The sequence below is a fragment of the Prorops nasuta genome, unplaced genomic scaffold (assembly GCF_024137725.1).
Source record: "Prorops nasuta isolate Cenicafe-Biocafe unplaced genomic scaffold, Cenicafe_Pnas_1.2 PNAS00015, whole genome shotgun sequence".
Lineage (NCBI taxonomy): Eukaryota > Metazoa > Arthropoda > Insecta > Hymenoptera > Bethylidae > Prorops > Prorops nasuta.
This window is the reverse complement of record NW_027116812.1, coordinates 6,256,967-6,272,590: the sequence shown is the minus strand read 5'-3', so window position 1 is coordinate 6,272,590 and position 15,624 is coordinate 6,256,967. Positions and strand designations below refer to the sequence as shown.

The 15,624-nt window shown below is 36.4% G+C and overlaps 3 protein-coding genes across 3 annotated transcripts in view; 2 read left to right on the top strand and 1 right to left on the bottom strand.

Moving 5' to 3' along the window:
• The window catches only part of CalpC (calpain-C), a 34,893-nt gene extending 27,830 nt beyond the window's left edge, over positions 1-7,063 (top strand). Inside the window, exons 5-16 of the mRNA XM_066736177.1 lie at positions 4,130-4,316; positions 4,440-4,514; positions 4,593-4,762; positions 4,853-5,025; positions 5,113-5,207; positions 5,288-5,520; positions 5,741-5,910; positions 5,985-6,043; positions 6,278-6,425; positions 6,501-6,617; positions 6,691-6,749; positions 6,823-7,063. Coding sequence (XP_066592274.1) covers positions 4,130-4,316; positions 4,440-4,514; positions 4,593-4,762; positions 4,853-5,025; positions 5,113-5,207; positions 5,288-5,520; positions 5,741-5,910; positions 5,985-6,043; positions 6,278-6,425; positions 6,501-6,617; positions 6,691-6,749; positions 6,823-6,849 — 1,513 coding nt within the window. The 3' untranslated portion in view covers positions 6,850-7,063. The remainder of the gene's footprint in view (positions 1-4,129; positions 4,317-4,439; positions 4,515-4,592; positions 4,763-4,852; positions 5,026-5,112; positions 5,208-5,287; positions 5,521-5,740; positions 5,911-5,984; positions 6,044-6,277; positions 6,426-6,500; positions 6,618-6,690; positions 6,750-6,822) is intronic.
• Positions 7,064-7,358: 295 nt separating this feature from the next.
• Positions 7,359-9,702, top strand: LOC136779044 (vesicle transport protein GOT1B). The gene is given in 5 exon segments (XM_066736337.1): positions 7,359-7,931; positions 8,055-8,146; positions 8,222-8,400; positions 8,462-8,561; positions 8,563-9,702. Coding segments are annotated over 5 exon segments (555 nt in total). The 5' UTR covers positions 7,359-7,906; the 3' UTR covers positions 8,722-9,702.
• Positions 9,292-12,432, bottom strand: sesB (stress-sensitive B). The gene is made up of 4 exons (XM_066736336.1): positions 12,169-12,432; positions 10,694-10,955; positions 10,363-10,597; positions 9,292-10,263 (listed from the first exon to the last, which is right to left on the bottom strand). Exons 1-4 carry the CDS (start codon positions 12,329-12,331, stop codon positions 10,021-10,023), a joined length of 903 nt encoding a protein of 300 aa, XP_066592433.1. The 5' UTR covers positions 12,332-12,432; the 3' UTR covers positions 9,292-10,020.
• Between the last annotated feature and the right edge of the window lie 3,192 nt (positions 12,433-15,624).

The following is a 15,624-nucleotide window of genomic DNA, read 5'->3' as shown; positions in this document are numbered from 1 at the left end:
AAGGCAGAGTCGAGGTCTTGTATATAGAAGGAATCAACGGCGGCGGATCTAGAATCGCGTCGCGCTTCTTCCTGTGTATGTGTTCGAGGTGTATACATATACGAAATCACGCACACACCGCGCGATACTTTCACTCGGCGAGTAATCGAGTACCGAGCAATGGGAGCGAGGGTCAGTGCACCGATGACCACAACGATTCTCACGTTACTCGTAAATCAGGGAGCATAAAACTGTCCCTCCACCAGTCGAGAACATATACCCCCGCTATCGATAACTCTAACATCACGATTTCAAGGTTGACGCGATTCCATACATTTTCTTCCTTCCTTCCGAAACTTGACGAGCGTCCTACTCCTCGGATCTTGTCCTAAATCCGTGCATGGGTCTTTCTCGTCCGCCTGATTTTTCTTTCGAGAATGCTGAGCTGTATTAAGAATCCGAAGCGATCAAGTCGTGCGGAAATCCATTGACAGAGGTTACGCAGCACGACAGTGGGTAATGGTGCGAGAAACGTGACAATGACGTTGCGTATATGTATGCAGAGCAGGCATCAGGCGTTAGGCAAGCGTAGGAAGGAAATACGTCACGAGCTTTGTACATCGACAACTCTTTACCGGCCAGACAGATAATCGCTGTAAAGAGTGATACGAATCAACGGGCCTTACAAACCTAAGCAACGGTCTACCGACCCTCCATTTCAACACTCCAAACCTGTAAATCGATGTTCTTATTTTTTATTAGTATCATATTTTTATACTTGCAATGCTGATTAGAATTTTATGGACCTGATACGTTAAGAATCTAATTCGACCGCCTTATACCGCCCTTGTAGAAACATCTTTTAATTCTATAATTGATTTGCTAGAAAATGTTATTACTGCCATATCAGGACATGATAAGGTTTTCTGACCGGCTATTGATTATTTTATTTTGTAATTCTGCAATGGGGCTGTATAAATATAACTGTATACTTTGTTAATTATATAAATTTATATCAATTTACAATGATAAGGACTGGATATTTAAAATTCATCCCAAGTATATGTATAATAAAATTTATGTAAAATGTGTAAAATTAAGATTGCTCAAAATATATATATGTGATCTGGGATGACCAAGCAGCAGCTTTATAATTTTTGAATAAACTGCAATAAAAAATAAAGAAGCTTGACTTTTAAAACAAAATTATACAGTGAGATTCTTATATTCTTGAACTATAAAATAGTGAATGCAATCAACTATATCAGAATTTCAGATTCATCTGTACTGCTGTACTTCGTCTTTACAATTTCAATATGACATTGCAAAAACAATATGTCTATAACCATGGTACGTTAAACGCGGTACACATAGCTCTACTTAATTATAAAAACCGCGCAATAAATTTTTTCTATGCAAAGCTTTGATAGGTCAATTCATCAAGTTTTTCAATAAGCTTATCGTAAGGTCCTTTTAAGGTAGCCTCATGAGAGTCTGATCAGTGCCTGACGACACGCCTTATTCGGCCCTGCTGTAACCCTGATAAAATTTTCTAGTCAAGTTTCTTCATTATTCGTGTGAGATCCCACTGATAACCGTTTCAAGTTTATCAATGATATTTTTACAAAAATCATATACTTCGATCGCTGCTGTATTTACGGGGGCATTTAAACAAGATCGTTATTAGAATCCTTGATTCAACGACGCAGCTGGAGAGTTTTGCAAAATTCCTAACCGGTTTGCGCAGCTCGCTATTATTCTTTCGACGAAGCTCGCTCCAATTAGTGGAGTAACCGCGCCTAATGAACTTATAGATCCACATTACGTAACGCTACACGGATCGCTTCATCAGCCCATTTAATGCCTACTGGCCAGAGGATACAACTATATATATATATGAGGTATATACTCCGAACGAATGGACCAATCTTTCCTGATGCATCTAGATTCTATAGCGTAATACCAGCCTCCGAATCAATTTAATATCATGCGAGCGCATCTATACCTTTTCTTCTGCCAATCTGGAATATCGAGTTCTTCCGTAGGATCAAACGAGAAATCATAGGTATTTTCTCATCGTAGGAATTTATGAGTCTCGATAATTGGCGAATAATACATTAAAATAACAGACGATGATCCATCATTCTTCTGATATAACCAGCTGACTAACTTGTTAGATAGTACCGCGAGATTCCCTTTTATATATTTTTTAGTTAGATCGATTAAAAGTGTAATGCTGTCGGATCTCACAATCAGCGGAAAGAGCTTTGAGATTTTCCGATAGATTGTCGTGGATCTTGCGAGATTTCCTAGATTGCGGAGAGAAAAACCGATTCATCGTTGGTTATAGTTGAGCTGATCTTGTATGCATATATGTGTGTGTAGGGGGGAGTGAGGTTGGTTGCGTGTATAAATGCTTGTGCGCAATTTCGAGATTAACTTCGCGTTGGGCTGGCTAGCTGGCTGGCTGGCTGGTTGGTTGTGGGTGGGCGAGATTGCGATTCACGTTAGCTGAGATAATGCAGCGCGCGTTGGTAGGTGCCTGGGTGGAGAGGTGTCGAGCCACGCAACGCGCAACACAAGCGAAGCTACACATAAGTCCCGCCGGGATTCAACCGTTACCCGTGGAATGCTAATTCCCCTAGGAACGGAACATTCGACCAGATAAGATCGCGCCTCATCCTCTAGGGTAACTATCATTTACTTTACTCTGCTTTGCTCGCGACCTTCACGAACACCTATCGCGGAATAATTCACCCTTATTACGCAATTGCATCACAGACTCTCCTCCAGACGAGAGACTTGCATATAACAACGATGAGGAGCCTCAGAATGATATAATGATTTAATTTTCGTTTCATTCTGCAATACTAATTTTTCTTTTGTTTCATCCAATAATGATCACTAGCTCCTACTTTATATAATTATATTGTTCCCATGCAGACTGAATTATTTATGAGATTTTTTATATTATGAGATAATGAGAGTAATAATGTTCTGATTGTTATAGTATAGGGAAAATGAAACTAGAATTGTTTTAATAATTTAAAGAAGATTCTTTATTTCGTTCTGCAATACGAGTTTGATAGTGTCACCAATACCACGATAGAGGACACTCGATCGGATAAAATCGTATCTTTTGTTAAATTCAATTTAACCTGCTTCGCTGGTGACCTCCAAAAACACCTGTAGCGAATAATTCACCCTTATCATTACGCAATCGCCTTTGAGATACCTCACCACAGTAAATAAAGCATAGCCATCCGTAGAAATACAATGATTTTTCACTTTACTCCTTTTACGCAATGCTAATTTCTCTTTTGCTGCGTATTGAATGATGACTCCGATGACCAGATTCCGTATCGGGCCTCATGACGCCGTTCGTTTCGCTCGTAACCTTGATTTCCAAAATGCGAATTCCTGCATGTTAAATAATGAGGCAGCTCGTAAAAGCGAGACTATATAATTTACTCCTCTGGAACAATGATCTATGCCATGATCCACGTTGTTATGCTATATATAGTTGAGAACAGGGTGTATTTCTCCGAAGGTTTTTCGACACCGATTCTCGCGTAATTGGAATAAAGTATCGGCTATACTGCGAAGGAATAATATAGCCTGCTGCATTTCACCTCGTTGAATTAAGTCGTTTCGCGGCGTTCATAGTCACGTATACTATATATATATATATATATATACTCGTCGCGCCTCGTGACCCGGTTTCCTTGTATTGTAGCTTTATCATAAGCGTCCCCGTGATTCCGCGAGGGTCAGCACGGGCCAAGTGTATACCGATCATCCGCTTTCCCCGCGACCACTCGCCCATTTCCTAACAAAGTACACACGACGTTATCCAACTATTTCACAGAGATTTTGCTACCGTGAGAAAACCTCGTTTTGTCTATAATATATGTACATCTATCGAGTCGATAAGTAATGGCAGTTCATTAAGCCAGCCCCATGACCTACCTTGGCACTCGTTTCCAATCAATGGACGTCGACGAATTCAAAAATTGCAAAAAAATGTTTTTTTCAAGGCGATAATTTAGATTCTTCTATACTTTCAATAAATATCGTTTTTTGTTTACTTCACTACACTTTGATAAATGCAGCTTATTTTTTCGACTAAATCATAAATATTTCTCCACAGACTCCACGGTTCTTACGAAGCTCTGAAATATGGTACTCTGCTAGATGGATTGTCGGATCTTACAGGCGGAATTACCGAAAGCATAGCTATTCGTCAGGATCCCACAGCCTGCGGGCGAGCACTCGCAAAACTTCTCGACATGACGTCCCTAATCACGTGTACAGTAAACAATAATCAGCAACAACAGGTACGCTGAATTGCTTTTGCTCACGAGGTTCCATAGGGAAATAGCTTTTACCACCACCAACGAAACACCGTTAAAACATCACCACGATATTTCTGCAATTTTGACCAAATCCTCTGATTCCAGATACGTGCCAGTACGGAAAAACTAGCTAACGGCATTCAGATGGGAATTAATTATAGGCTGTACGCCATTGAAAGGGTAAGTCATTGTTTTGTCATAAGCAGATATGACGGAGCATCTATATATATATATCAATTAACAAGTGTTTTGCATTAGGTGGAAACGTTCAATGGTGAAGCGGTGCAACTTGTAAAATTACGAAATCCACTCGGTCCTGGCGGTGAGTACATCGGTGCTTGGGCAAGAGGAGGCTTAGAATGGGACGATGTACCAGCTGTTGAAAGAGAAAGATTGGCTGTGAGAAATATGGCTGAAGGTGAATTTTGGTAAGTTTGTTGTCGATACAAAGGCTATATATATTTTGTCGTTTTACAACATTGTTGTATTATATTATAACTGCCCCATGTTTCTTTCAGGATCTCGTACTCGGATTTCGTTAAAACATTTACACACCTGGAAGTAGTTCATTTGGATGCAGAAACATCCAGGGACGAGCCATCGTTGCATAGTAAACATACCTGGCAAATGAAGCTTTACCAAGGGAGTTGGAGGAGAGGGGTTACGGCAGGAGGATGTAGGAATAATCAAGGTTTGTAATAACAACATATTATTCTCATAAAGAGAAAATGTATGTGTCATTCATACATTCTTTTGTTTGTTTTTTTTTTTTTTTTAGAAACCTTTCATATAAATCCTCAACTACATTTAATACTCAGCGAAATGGAAGAAGTAGTCGTATCATTGAATCAACACTCAATTATGGAGCCGAAGGTGAAAATACATTTTTGCATGTAGATAGTTGTATAAATTTTTTATTGAAAAATGAATCCATTTCGTTTCTTGCTAAATAGGTCATTGGCTTCACGGCGTATACACTACCGAAGAACAGCACCGAGTCTATAAATAAACAATTTTTTAAAAAGAATAAGTCACTTGTAAATTCGCAATACACGAACAGTCGACAGGTGAGCCACAGGTGTCAACTCGAGCAGGGTGGATACCTGTTAGTACCAACGACCTTCGAACCCACTCAAGAAACGAGTTTCACATTACGAGTGTACAGCAGTAAACCTTTAAAGCTCAAGTACGTTTATACTTTTTGCATTTCCAATGCCACTTTTAGTATAGTGGTAAGGAGAAACGACAGTTCAGTTTTTGTATAGCATCATTTCTGTAAATTATATTAAGATACAGGTGTACAGTTACTCTAGTATTATAAACATTACGAATAGTGTGAATCTCATATAACTTTCATATACATATATGTAATTACTTTTATGACAATACAAAAATTATCATTCAAGATTACTCGACACGCAGCCGTCTCTAATGAAATCTGCCATTGTAAAAGCTCCGCCACTCGATGGAAAAGGATTCTCACAATACGAAGCTGTATTCTTGCAATTAGCCGACGAACACAGAACTGTAAATGCCTTTGAGCTTCAAGAACTACTTGAGGCGTGTCTTCCAAATGGTAAAATAACACTTATCGAATTATTGCAATTGTATTGGGGATTAAACGTTTAACAAAAGATTTTTTTTATGTAGATTATATCAAAAGCTGTGCGTGCATGGAAGTCTGTCGACAAGTAGTACTGACAATGGATGTATCCTTTCAATTTAAATAGAATTTAAAATTATTCTCACTTTTGACGTTGCTGTATAAAATTTACACACATTATCCCCGGGATTCATAAACAAAACTTAAGCTCAAGTTCAAGCTTAAGACGGGTAAAATCTATAGTCTACGTGACACATCTTATAGGTTTCAAGGTGAGCTTGAACTCAAGTTCTGTTTATGAATCCCGGCCTATAATTTCCTTAATTGGTTATGAAAATAGAGTTCAGGTAGCGGGCGATTAAAGTTCAATGACTTCAAAGATTTAATGTGCAGCCTTAAATATTGGCAAGCTGCATTTAAAAATCATACAAAAGAAAAGACTGGTATACTAAAAGCGGAAAGACTAAGGGATGCTTTGCTCGAAGTCGGTTAGTAAACGATGAATTGATGTATAAATGAGGACAATACCATTTTAAACTTACCTCTAATTTAATTTGTTTCAGGATTTCAATTAAATACCGACGTTCTTTCGATATTAATTTTTCGCTACATGCGAAAGGATGGGACGCTCAGATTCGGTGATTTTGTATCAGCAATTTTACACTTAAGTGACGCTTTCGGTACGTTTCATAATGCAATTAGTATATTGTTTAATTTTTTAGAGCACAATATAATAAAATAAGTGTATTTCAGGAATATTTGAGAGCAAAGACCCTTTACAAAATGGTACAATTAAACTTAGCCTAGCAGAGGTATGAAACAAAGAAAATCCGTTCTATAAACAAATATTATTACAATATATGCAATAATTTATTTTCATTACAGTGGCTGCGGTCATCTCTAATGGTCTAAGCATCATTAATTTTTATTACCCCAAAATTTGTAAATACTTTTTATCTTATAATTAGATATAAAACTTAGCCATATTAAACATATTGATCAAAACATCCTTTATTTGTTTGTATTATAATTGTTTGTTCATTATTGCATCATTGGTGATCATCATTGCCTTATATCATCGATAACGTTAATATAAAATTTTGTATATTTTATTTCCATAACAAAATCGCACTGGATAATAAAGTTAAGTTTATTTTGTATATTTACTGTTATATAAGTATATCCTTAAATAAAAGATATCCTTTCTAAAAAATAATATCATTATATGCAATTCGCATTTCTATAAACTAAATGTATTTATTTCTTGCAAAACAATATATACTGTTTAAGTTATTATACCGGAGAAACTTAAATTTGGCGCGTTTTAAAATTTGTTACGTCATAGGTAAAGCCAACAAGTCACGATGCGCACGCATTCTAGAAAGCAATAGCGGTTTAAATTTGTTTGGCTTTTAAAAATGCTGTACATACATACATGCATGTAAACCAAGTAAACCAACTCTATCGAAATAAATATGAACTTTATTTTTCTATTAATTTTATATTATATTTCGTAATCACTATTTGGATTCTTTATAGTCTGATGAAAATTTAAATTGTTTTTAAAAATGAATTATTAATAAATTAATCTATACCGAATAAAATTGTGTCACATCATAGCTAAACTGATGATAGACGGCGGGTATTCGGTCTCCCCACCACACCTGTTCTAGCGCTTACTACTCCACAAAAACTTGCATCGTCTGTGTCAGTCATCCCTCTCTACTAGCCTCACTCATTGTAGCGTATACTATTACAGTTGCTAGGGGAAATAGGGGAATGGCTCACACAGTTGAAGTACGTATCTGTGTTAGTGAACTGTACAATGCTGTGGTGGGGGAAGCGAATACCCGCTGTGTATCATCATTTCATAACTAATGACGTGGAGATAGGTTAGGTAGCGCTTCCAATTGGCGATTGTTTTATTAAAATTCGCCAAATATATTGTAATTCTTTATAAAAATAAACAATGTTTGAAATAACAGACACTCAAAGTAAGTACTATTTCTATGCAATTCTGCATAAAATTACATATATGGAATATTTATTTGTTGTTATAGCTACCCAGTATTTTGTTAATTATAAACAACAGTTTATATTATATTTATGTTTTACAGAAATTGGTGTAGGCCTTTCTGGGTTTGGAATAGCTTTTCTATTTCTAGGTGTATTACTTTTATTTGATAAAGGTCTACTCGCTATTGGAAATGTAAGGCTGAAAGTAGTAGTTTTTAATTTATTCATATATAAGCTGTTTTTTATCATAAATCTTTTTCTCTTTTAGTTATTGTTTATCTCTGGATTAGGTTGTGTCATTGGACCAAAAAGAACATTAGCTTTTTTCTTCCAAAGACATAAGTTGAAAGCAAGTGCAGCTTTCTTAGGAGGAGTAATTATTGTTCTTATGGGATGGCCTCTAATAGGCATGATTATAGAAATTTATGGTTTTATATTATTATTTAGGTACATGCTCTTAATTCTTAGATGACATAATAATTTTATGCTAATAAATATTTTTTTTTAGTGGTTTTCTACCAGTAGCAATAAATTTTTTGAGAAGAGTACCTGTACTAGGGACCATGTTAAACATGCCAGGAATTAGCAGGATATTAGATATGTTAGCAGGAGACTCCAACAGAACAACGGTATGACCTGCCATGTGTTATAAATAAAATTTTTAACATAATGTACATAAAAGCTCTCATAAATGTGTGGCTCACCATACACGAATATATTGCCATTTTTGTTACTATTAGAATATCAACATTCTTTGTAAAAATATAGGTAATTTAATGTTTTGTATAATGGAAATGTATAAAGTTTATAAGTTATCATAACTGTCTTTTTAAGTCATATTTAATAGTCATGGTGCATCATATTTCAAAATACGCACTACCTATTTGTAGTAGAAAATTATAAATCTATCTTAGTGCACGTTCATTCTATATTCCAGAATTTTTTGTAAATCACCTGCTTGTTAATATCAATTGTGGAACTTATGTTTGTAAGAAACAAACAATATTGATGCAGCCCATTATTTTATAATACTGAAATCATTGGAAATAATATTAGAATGATCAGTTGAATAAATATTTCTGTCAATCTGAGAATTTAAAAAAAATGAAATAATTTAATGAATCTCCCAGTAACTCAAAACTTAATTACAATATTAAATATTTCTTTTAGTAAGTATATCTTCATACATCAATAGATTCTAATCATTGTTGGTCAATGGTACAAAGGTAGAAATCATAATCGAATCAAATTTGCATATGTATTACAAAGAATTATTTTGATTGAGTAAAATAAACTGATATTGTTAATTATGTAGAGGGAAAAGAAAAATTTAGAGTATCAAATTTTATATCGATTTTATTGATTTGTTGCATTACTGCATACATCCTAACATGAACAGATTAGATGCATACACTCAGAGTTGCTCTTCTCAGTATCTTACATGTGTATCATCATGAATGCGAAATTAAATTATCATCCCTCAAATTGATGGATGTCACTGATTTATCGTTAAAATGATCGCCTTCAATATTTACGCAATAATTATCTACAACGGGCCGAGAATAAGGGCGGGGGGCGGCCCAGGTCTACGCGCCCCGCCATCGCCGTGATGATCTCTTTCGTCGCGCGTCCCTCTCGCTCGATTGCATTAGGTTGTGTTTTATGTATAGGTTTATTTTATCTTTACTGAAAATCCCGACCAGCGCTCACATACAGATTGTATACCCTTTCACGTATCTACTAGGTAGCTGTATAGGCCACCTTCAATTTCACAAATATCTAACTTTATCCCCCTCGCAAGCAAGGAAAGGAAAGATGCAGCACACATGATCCACTGCAAGAAAATACTGAAACTGGCAATAAGTTAAGCAATCTCTTCTAAATCCAATTTCACGCACTTCACGAACCGCTACTTAAATTGTTCTCAGCTTGAGCTATTTATGAAATTGTCGACAGTCTGTGTCCTGTCTCCTGGTCTAGGAATTGCTTTCGAGTCGGACATAGTGAGGGGTAATGATGTTCTGGCTGTGATTGTGACGGGAATGAAACAAGGACTTTTGTAATGGCTTAAAGAAGATTCTTGATTTCGTCGTACAATACGAGTACGAGAGCACCACCAGTACCACGGAGAACATTAGAGAAAGCTCCCTTGAAGAAGGCATTACCACCCTCACTTTTGTAAATAGTTGCCCAGCAGTGAAGGGTGCTCTTATACAAGATGTCAGATTTTGCGCGACCAGACTGCATCATCATACGTCTACGTACAGTGTCGAAGGGATAGGACACAATACCAGCAACAGTTGTGACAACCTAAAAAGAAAAATGTACCATTTCAATTTATATCGTAATTTTTCACCACTGCATACAATTACTATCATTATCATTAATTCTGGAATAAATTAAACTTACCTGAGCAATACCCCATGAGACAAGGAATGGCGTCTTCTTGGGATCCGGCAGCATTCCACGGGCAGTGTCGTAGAAGCCAAAGTAGGCTGCACGGTAAATAATAATACCCTGGACAGATACCCCGAAACCGCGGTATAATCCGCCAAGACCGTCAGCCTTGAAGATCTTAGTTAAACAATTTCCAAGACCAGTGAACTCACGCTCACCTCCGGCTTTGCCTACATCGGCTGCCAACCTGAATGAAAAAGTAAAGTAGTTATTAAAGTTCAAGTTGATGATTAGCGAGAATACCTAATCTTCTAATTTATGATGAACACAAATACAAAATTACCTGGTTCTGGCAAAATCAAGAGGGTAGACAAAGCACAGAGACGTAGCTCCGGCGGCACCACCAGAAGCCAAATTTCCGAGGAAGTATCGTGTGAATTGAGTGTTTTTATCAACACCGCCAAGGAAAACTTGCTTATACTTGTCTTTGAAAGCAAAGTTCAGAGCTTGGGTTGGGAAGTATCTGATGACATTGGCGAAGTTACCACGCCAGTAACTGAGAAAACCTTGTTCTTTTGGGATACGGACAAAACAATCGACCATACCTAGAAAAAACAATACACTTTATTAAATATGAATTAAATACATTCCTGGATAGAGAGAGAGAGAGAGAGAATTAGGGCAATTGGTAACATTAAACGCAAAACGTAGTTATTGAGGTACACTCAAAATTGAATATGTATTTGTTGCTTTTTAAATTATTTTAGGATTCACTAAACGGTAAGAGTTCTATGATATTTTTCTTTTAAATAAATAGTCGCGCGCTCCCGTTCTATCCATATATCGTTTTATGCAATTAGGTTTCTTATTACGTCCCAAGGGCATAGACGTAACATTCGAAACGGCCTTTAACCAATAGATTTAAAACAACTATTTGATAAAAATGAAGCTTCTAAACCGTAACCAATAATAGCATAAAGGGCTCGTTGGTAATTAGTAATTTTTGAAGATAAATCATATTTCCTTAATTAGAACATTAAGGAAGTCCGTAATATTACATGAAATATAAAATTTGAAAAATTCATTAGAGAGCTTGTCTTTTCATTGGATCAAGCTAGAAAAACCTTGACTTTAAAATAAAAAGTTACGTAAAATATTGAACGATTTCGGAAAATAAGACTTCGTCATTCGTAAATATATGTATATCGAGAAAGAACGACGGTTAGCCTCGTGGACTCATGGCGGATAGTCGGCCATATTGGTATGATATCGTCATCGATCGGCACGTTTAACGTCATGCCTTGTGCCATTCTATCTAGGTAAGAAAGACCCGCGGGATGCCATCTGGCAGTGAACCATTTTATCGACCCACCCGTAAATTTGAGAGCTACATCTACGTACCTCTACTCGTTCTATTTACAATTTGAAAGTTATGTAAGTTCCAAAATCATGTTTGGCGTTACATAAAGCTGAAAGCCCGCGATATTTAGTGGGGACTGTGTGGAGAATACCGCTCGACATTGATCAGCGCCACGAGCATTACATAACGGGAGTCTTTGACTGTCGCGCACGAGTAAACTCTAGAAAATCTCGTAACCTCTCTGGTCACACTCTGACACGTTGAAAATGGATCGCTATCACATGTTCTCAGCGTGCAGAAAACTCTACTTTAGTTACACAAAGCCATGATAGACATTTAAGCCGCAGGGCAGACATTAAGCGCGACTTAGCACCTTCATTCTAATGGCGCTTTCTAACACTTTGTATATCAACCGATTTTGACTTTTCACTAGGAAGTCTAAGGACTGTATTACTTACCCTTGTAGCGTTGATCCTCCGCTATCTGCTTGGAGATGTGCTGTACCTGCAGCAACAATTTGACACGCTCAATGGGCGCTACGGCAGTTTTTGAGATAGCCGCGGCAACACCACCGGCTATGAAATCCTTGGCGAAAGCCACGGGATCCGCGAGTCCAGACATTTTCTGTATTGGGTAGTTGTATGCAAGCGGATTAACGACAAGAGGAAAAGGAGAAATTAACTCCTATATGGGACGCGCGCCGGACGACGAGTGAGCGAGTCACAGTTCCTCTTGTCGAACGAACAGTCCTTAGCTAAGAATAGCTGCGCAGGTCACGTGCCGAGTTCTGCGCAGGTTCAACCGTTGGCACAGCGTTCTCTGTTCTTCTTCTTCTGCTAACCTTAAGACCCTGACACTTCACGCACTTCCGGCACTTCTTCTTCACCACATCTCGTGACCTTTCTTCACTTACATACCAATACACTTTTATCTCTTCTCTCACGGTCATAAAACACGTGTGAAGGGCAATACACTCACTCGAACGTTCCATTTTCAAATTCACGCGCGTTTACGTGACTTCCGGTAAAAGGGCCAATCGCTGTCATTGCTTAAGACGCTAAATTCAAACTACATTCGGAAGCGTTGGTTTTTTATTCACGGAAATAAACTTCTATGATACGTCTGTCGTGGAATTTCTGATAAAATATCTTCTTTTCGCAGAAAAAATATTCTATCAACCACATTGTTATCTGTTAAAGAACAAAAGGTAGCATTGAACACGATTTACTATACACACTGAAATTGGAACAAAATTCTTTGAGAATTTATTTAAATATTTAAACCAATTAACTGGAATAGAATATTAAATTTGTATTTAAATACATTTAATTTATTATTTGTGTACTACAAAAAGAAACATTCGTCTTTTTGCTTCATTAAGTTAACCACTATACCTCAACATAATACACATAATGTATTATTATGATTTCCTCAATAAGATCTGTAGTTCGTGGATTCAAGGAAAACCTCGTAAACATTCGGCATCAAAATAATGCACTATATTGCCATTCAACAACTTTCAATATCATTTCTTTTACGAAGAGCAAACACATTTTTTTTTGTATTCATCTAAGATATTATATTAAGAAATTTAGAGAAGAAAACATAACGCTATGTCAGGGACAGAAGAAGCGTGATCAGACAGAACATCATATACCGGTTTATATCAACAACTTCAATTGGTGCAGACATTGCTGCATGTTGTCTTCATACCGATCGATGATTGGCAACGCGATCTTGCCTATATCATATTAAGAATATTTCCATTTGAGCTTCTATGCATACTTGTACCCTTTTTAAAACCTAATGCGCATTAAACTTGTGCGTATATTATTCATGCGTTATATTTTATTACGTACACGCAACTGGGCCAAGTACCACTTTGATTACAGTCGATGATATCCGTGATATCCAGCTCGGCAATACGGATAAGTAACACATCGAAAAAGAAATATTGTCATTTATATAATACGTTGATATATAGAATATATAATTTACCAATAATCGTCAGAATATTTCTTATTGAATACTTATAAATGTACGATTTGTGTGCTAGATACTTATATAGTAATATTTTAATATGTTTTAGATAAGAGATGATAGAGCTATGTGAAAACCAGGAATAGATATATAGCAAGCTGTTGCAGTTATACAGACTTGTTAAATAAAAACTGATTGGGTATTTAAAAGTCTTTCTTTTTCGGGGTGGTTTTGAAAGTCCGCTGTCAAGTACACCAGGCAAGGTCAGATTCCCTTAAAGAAGGAGGTCAACGGGGCGCGACTTGCGTAACCCTGGCTTAGAGCCAGCATGTGTCTAAGCGCAACGCCAAAGTTCAATGAAGTAACATCAAGCAAGGTGTATTTATACATCTCCGAGATGCGTGCGCACGTGGTGGACCTTGCACAGAATAGACCAGCGCTAAAAGTATCTCTTGTCTAATGTCAGTATATTGTATATTTGGTAGCGCATGTTTGGTCTTATCGTGAAGAACAATTGACGCGAGGAAGTCAGCATTAGCCAGCAACTCGGACAAAGTATTTCACTTTCACAAGTCGCATTGCTCATCATATACTTCTTCGTTCAAAGCAATTTACCTAATTACACGCGCTCTTTATTGATTTTCTCATCTTTTTTCAGAGTATATGGTAATAACGAACGACAAAACTCAATGTAAAGGATTTAACCATCAGCATCATAATTTTAATAAAATGTATATCAATAAGAAACAGGCTATCTATTTTGTAGACAATTCTTCTATGGCAAAGCTTATTTGGAACAATTAAAATGGGTGCAATGTACTTTTTATTGAATGAGCAAGTGGAACTAGCAAGCGTAAGACAAAGCAACGGGACATGAAGATAAGGAAAATATAAATGCTGCACGCGTATTCAAACTTCTAGCCTGTATCATTAGTTTAAGAATAAATATGTTCGTAACGTCATCAAAAATTTTCGCAATACTTTTCGTTAAACGAATAAGCAATTTCGTGCTGATTACTTAATTTCAGATTATCGTGTTTAGCATTTACACTGGGAGGTCTTTATAGATATAGCAATTATTATTTTTGATTGGTATTCTTTTTTAACACTATTTCATCCTTGGGCTCTTGATGTACTTTATTCATATTTTTACTTTTGAATGACATTGGGCGTATTGTCGTATGCACTCGAGAAACGATTATATAAGTATGCGCGTTTGACATTTCAATCAACAGTATTTAAACAATTATTAAAAAAGCGGCTTAAAGATATTTTCGGAAGTAAGATATGATATACAGATATGAAAGATAAGTATACGAATGTTATCTCTTCTTGAAAGATATGTCATTTAAGAGGCTAGTTGAAAAATGATATGCGTTGTATATAGCTTTTCTTTATCTGGTCAACGTGTATCTATATGGAAGAACAAAGCGAGAGACTTGAATGTCGCAAATGTACTATGACCTTGGCTGAGTAGCTTGCTAGATGCTGCCGGTTAGCATTGCATTGAAGCGAACAATTTGATGGTCAATGCACCTGAAATTAGCAAGTGTAAGCTATTTTTCCTTAAGTGCAACAAATGTCTACTCCGCGTATATTTTATAAAATTAAGCACTGCGTAAAACAACATCAAAGCTACAATGATAATTTCCCATATAACTTTATGGAAACACGCGCAGTGATTAAATTTATAAGGATATTATGTCAGTCTTAAATTAGTGAAAATATTTAGCAAATAATTAACCTTTTTTTAATAGGAACAATTATTTTCGAGTTTAGCTATCATGCTATTATTTTAGTCAGTATCTACATAAAGGTATAAGTCTTTCAATGCCAGGGTCACAGCATACGTGCATGTGTAAGACTTCGCGAATAAGCAATTTACAATTACGGTTTCTCCTATAGATTATATGACATATAGAACGACCAATTTT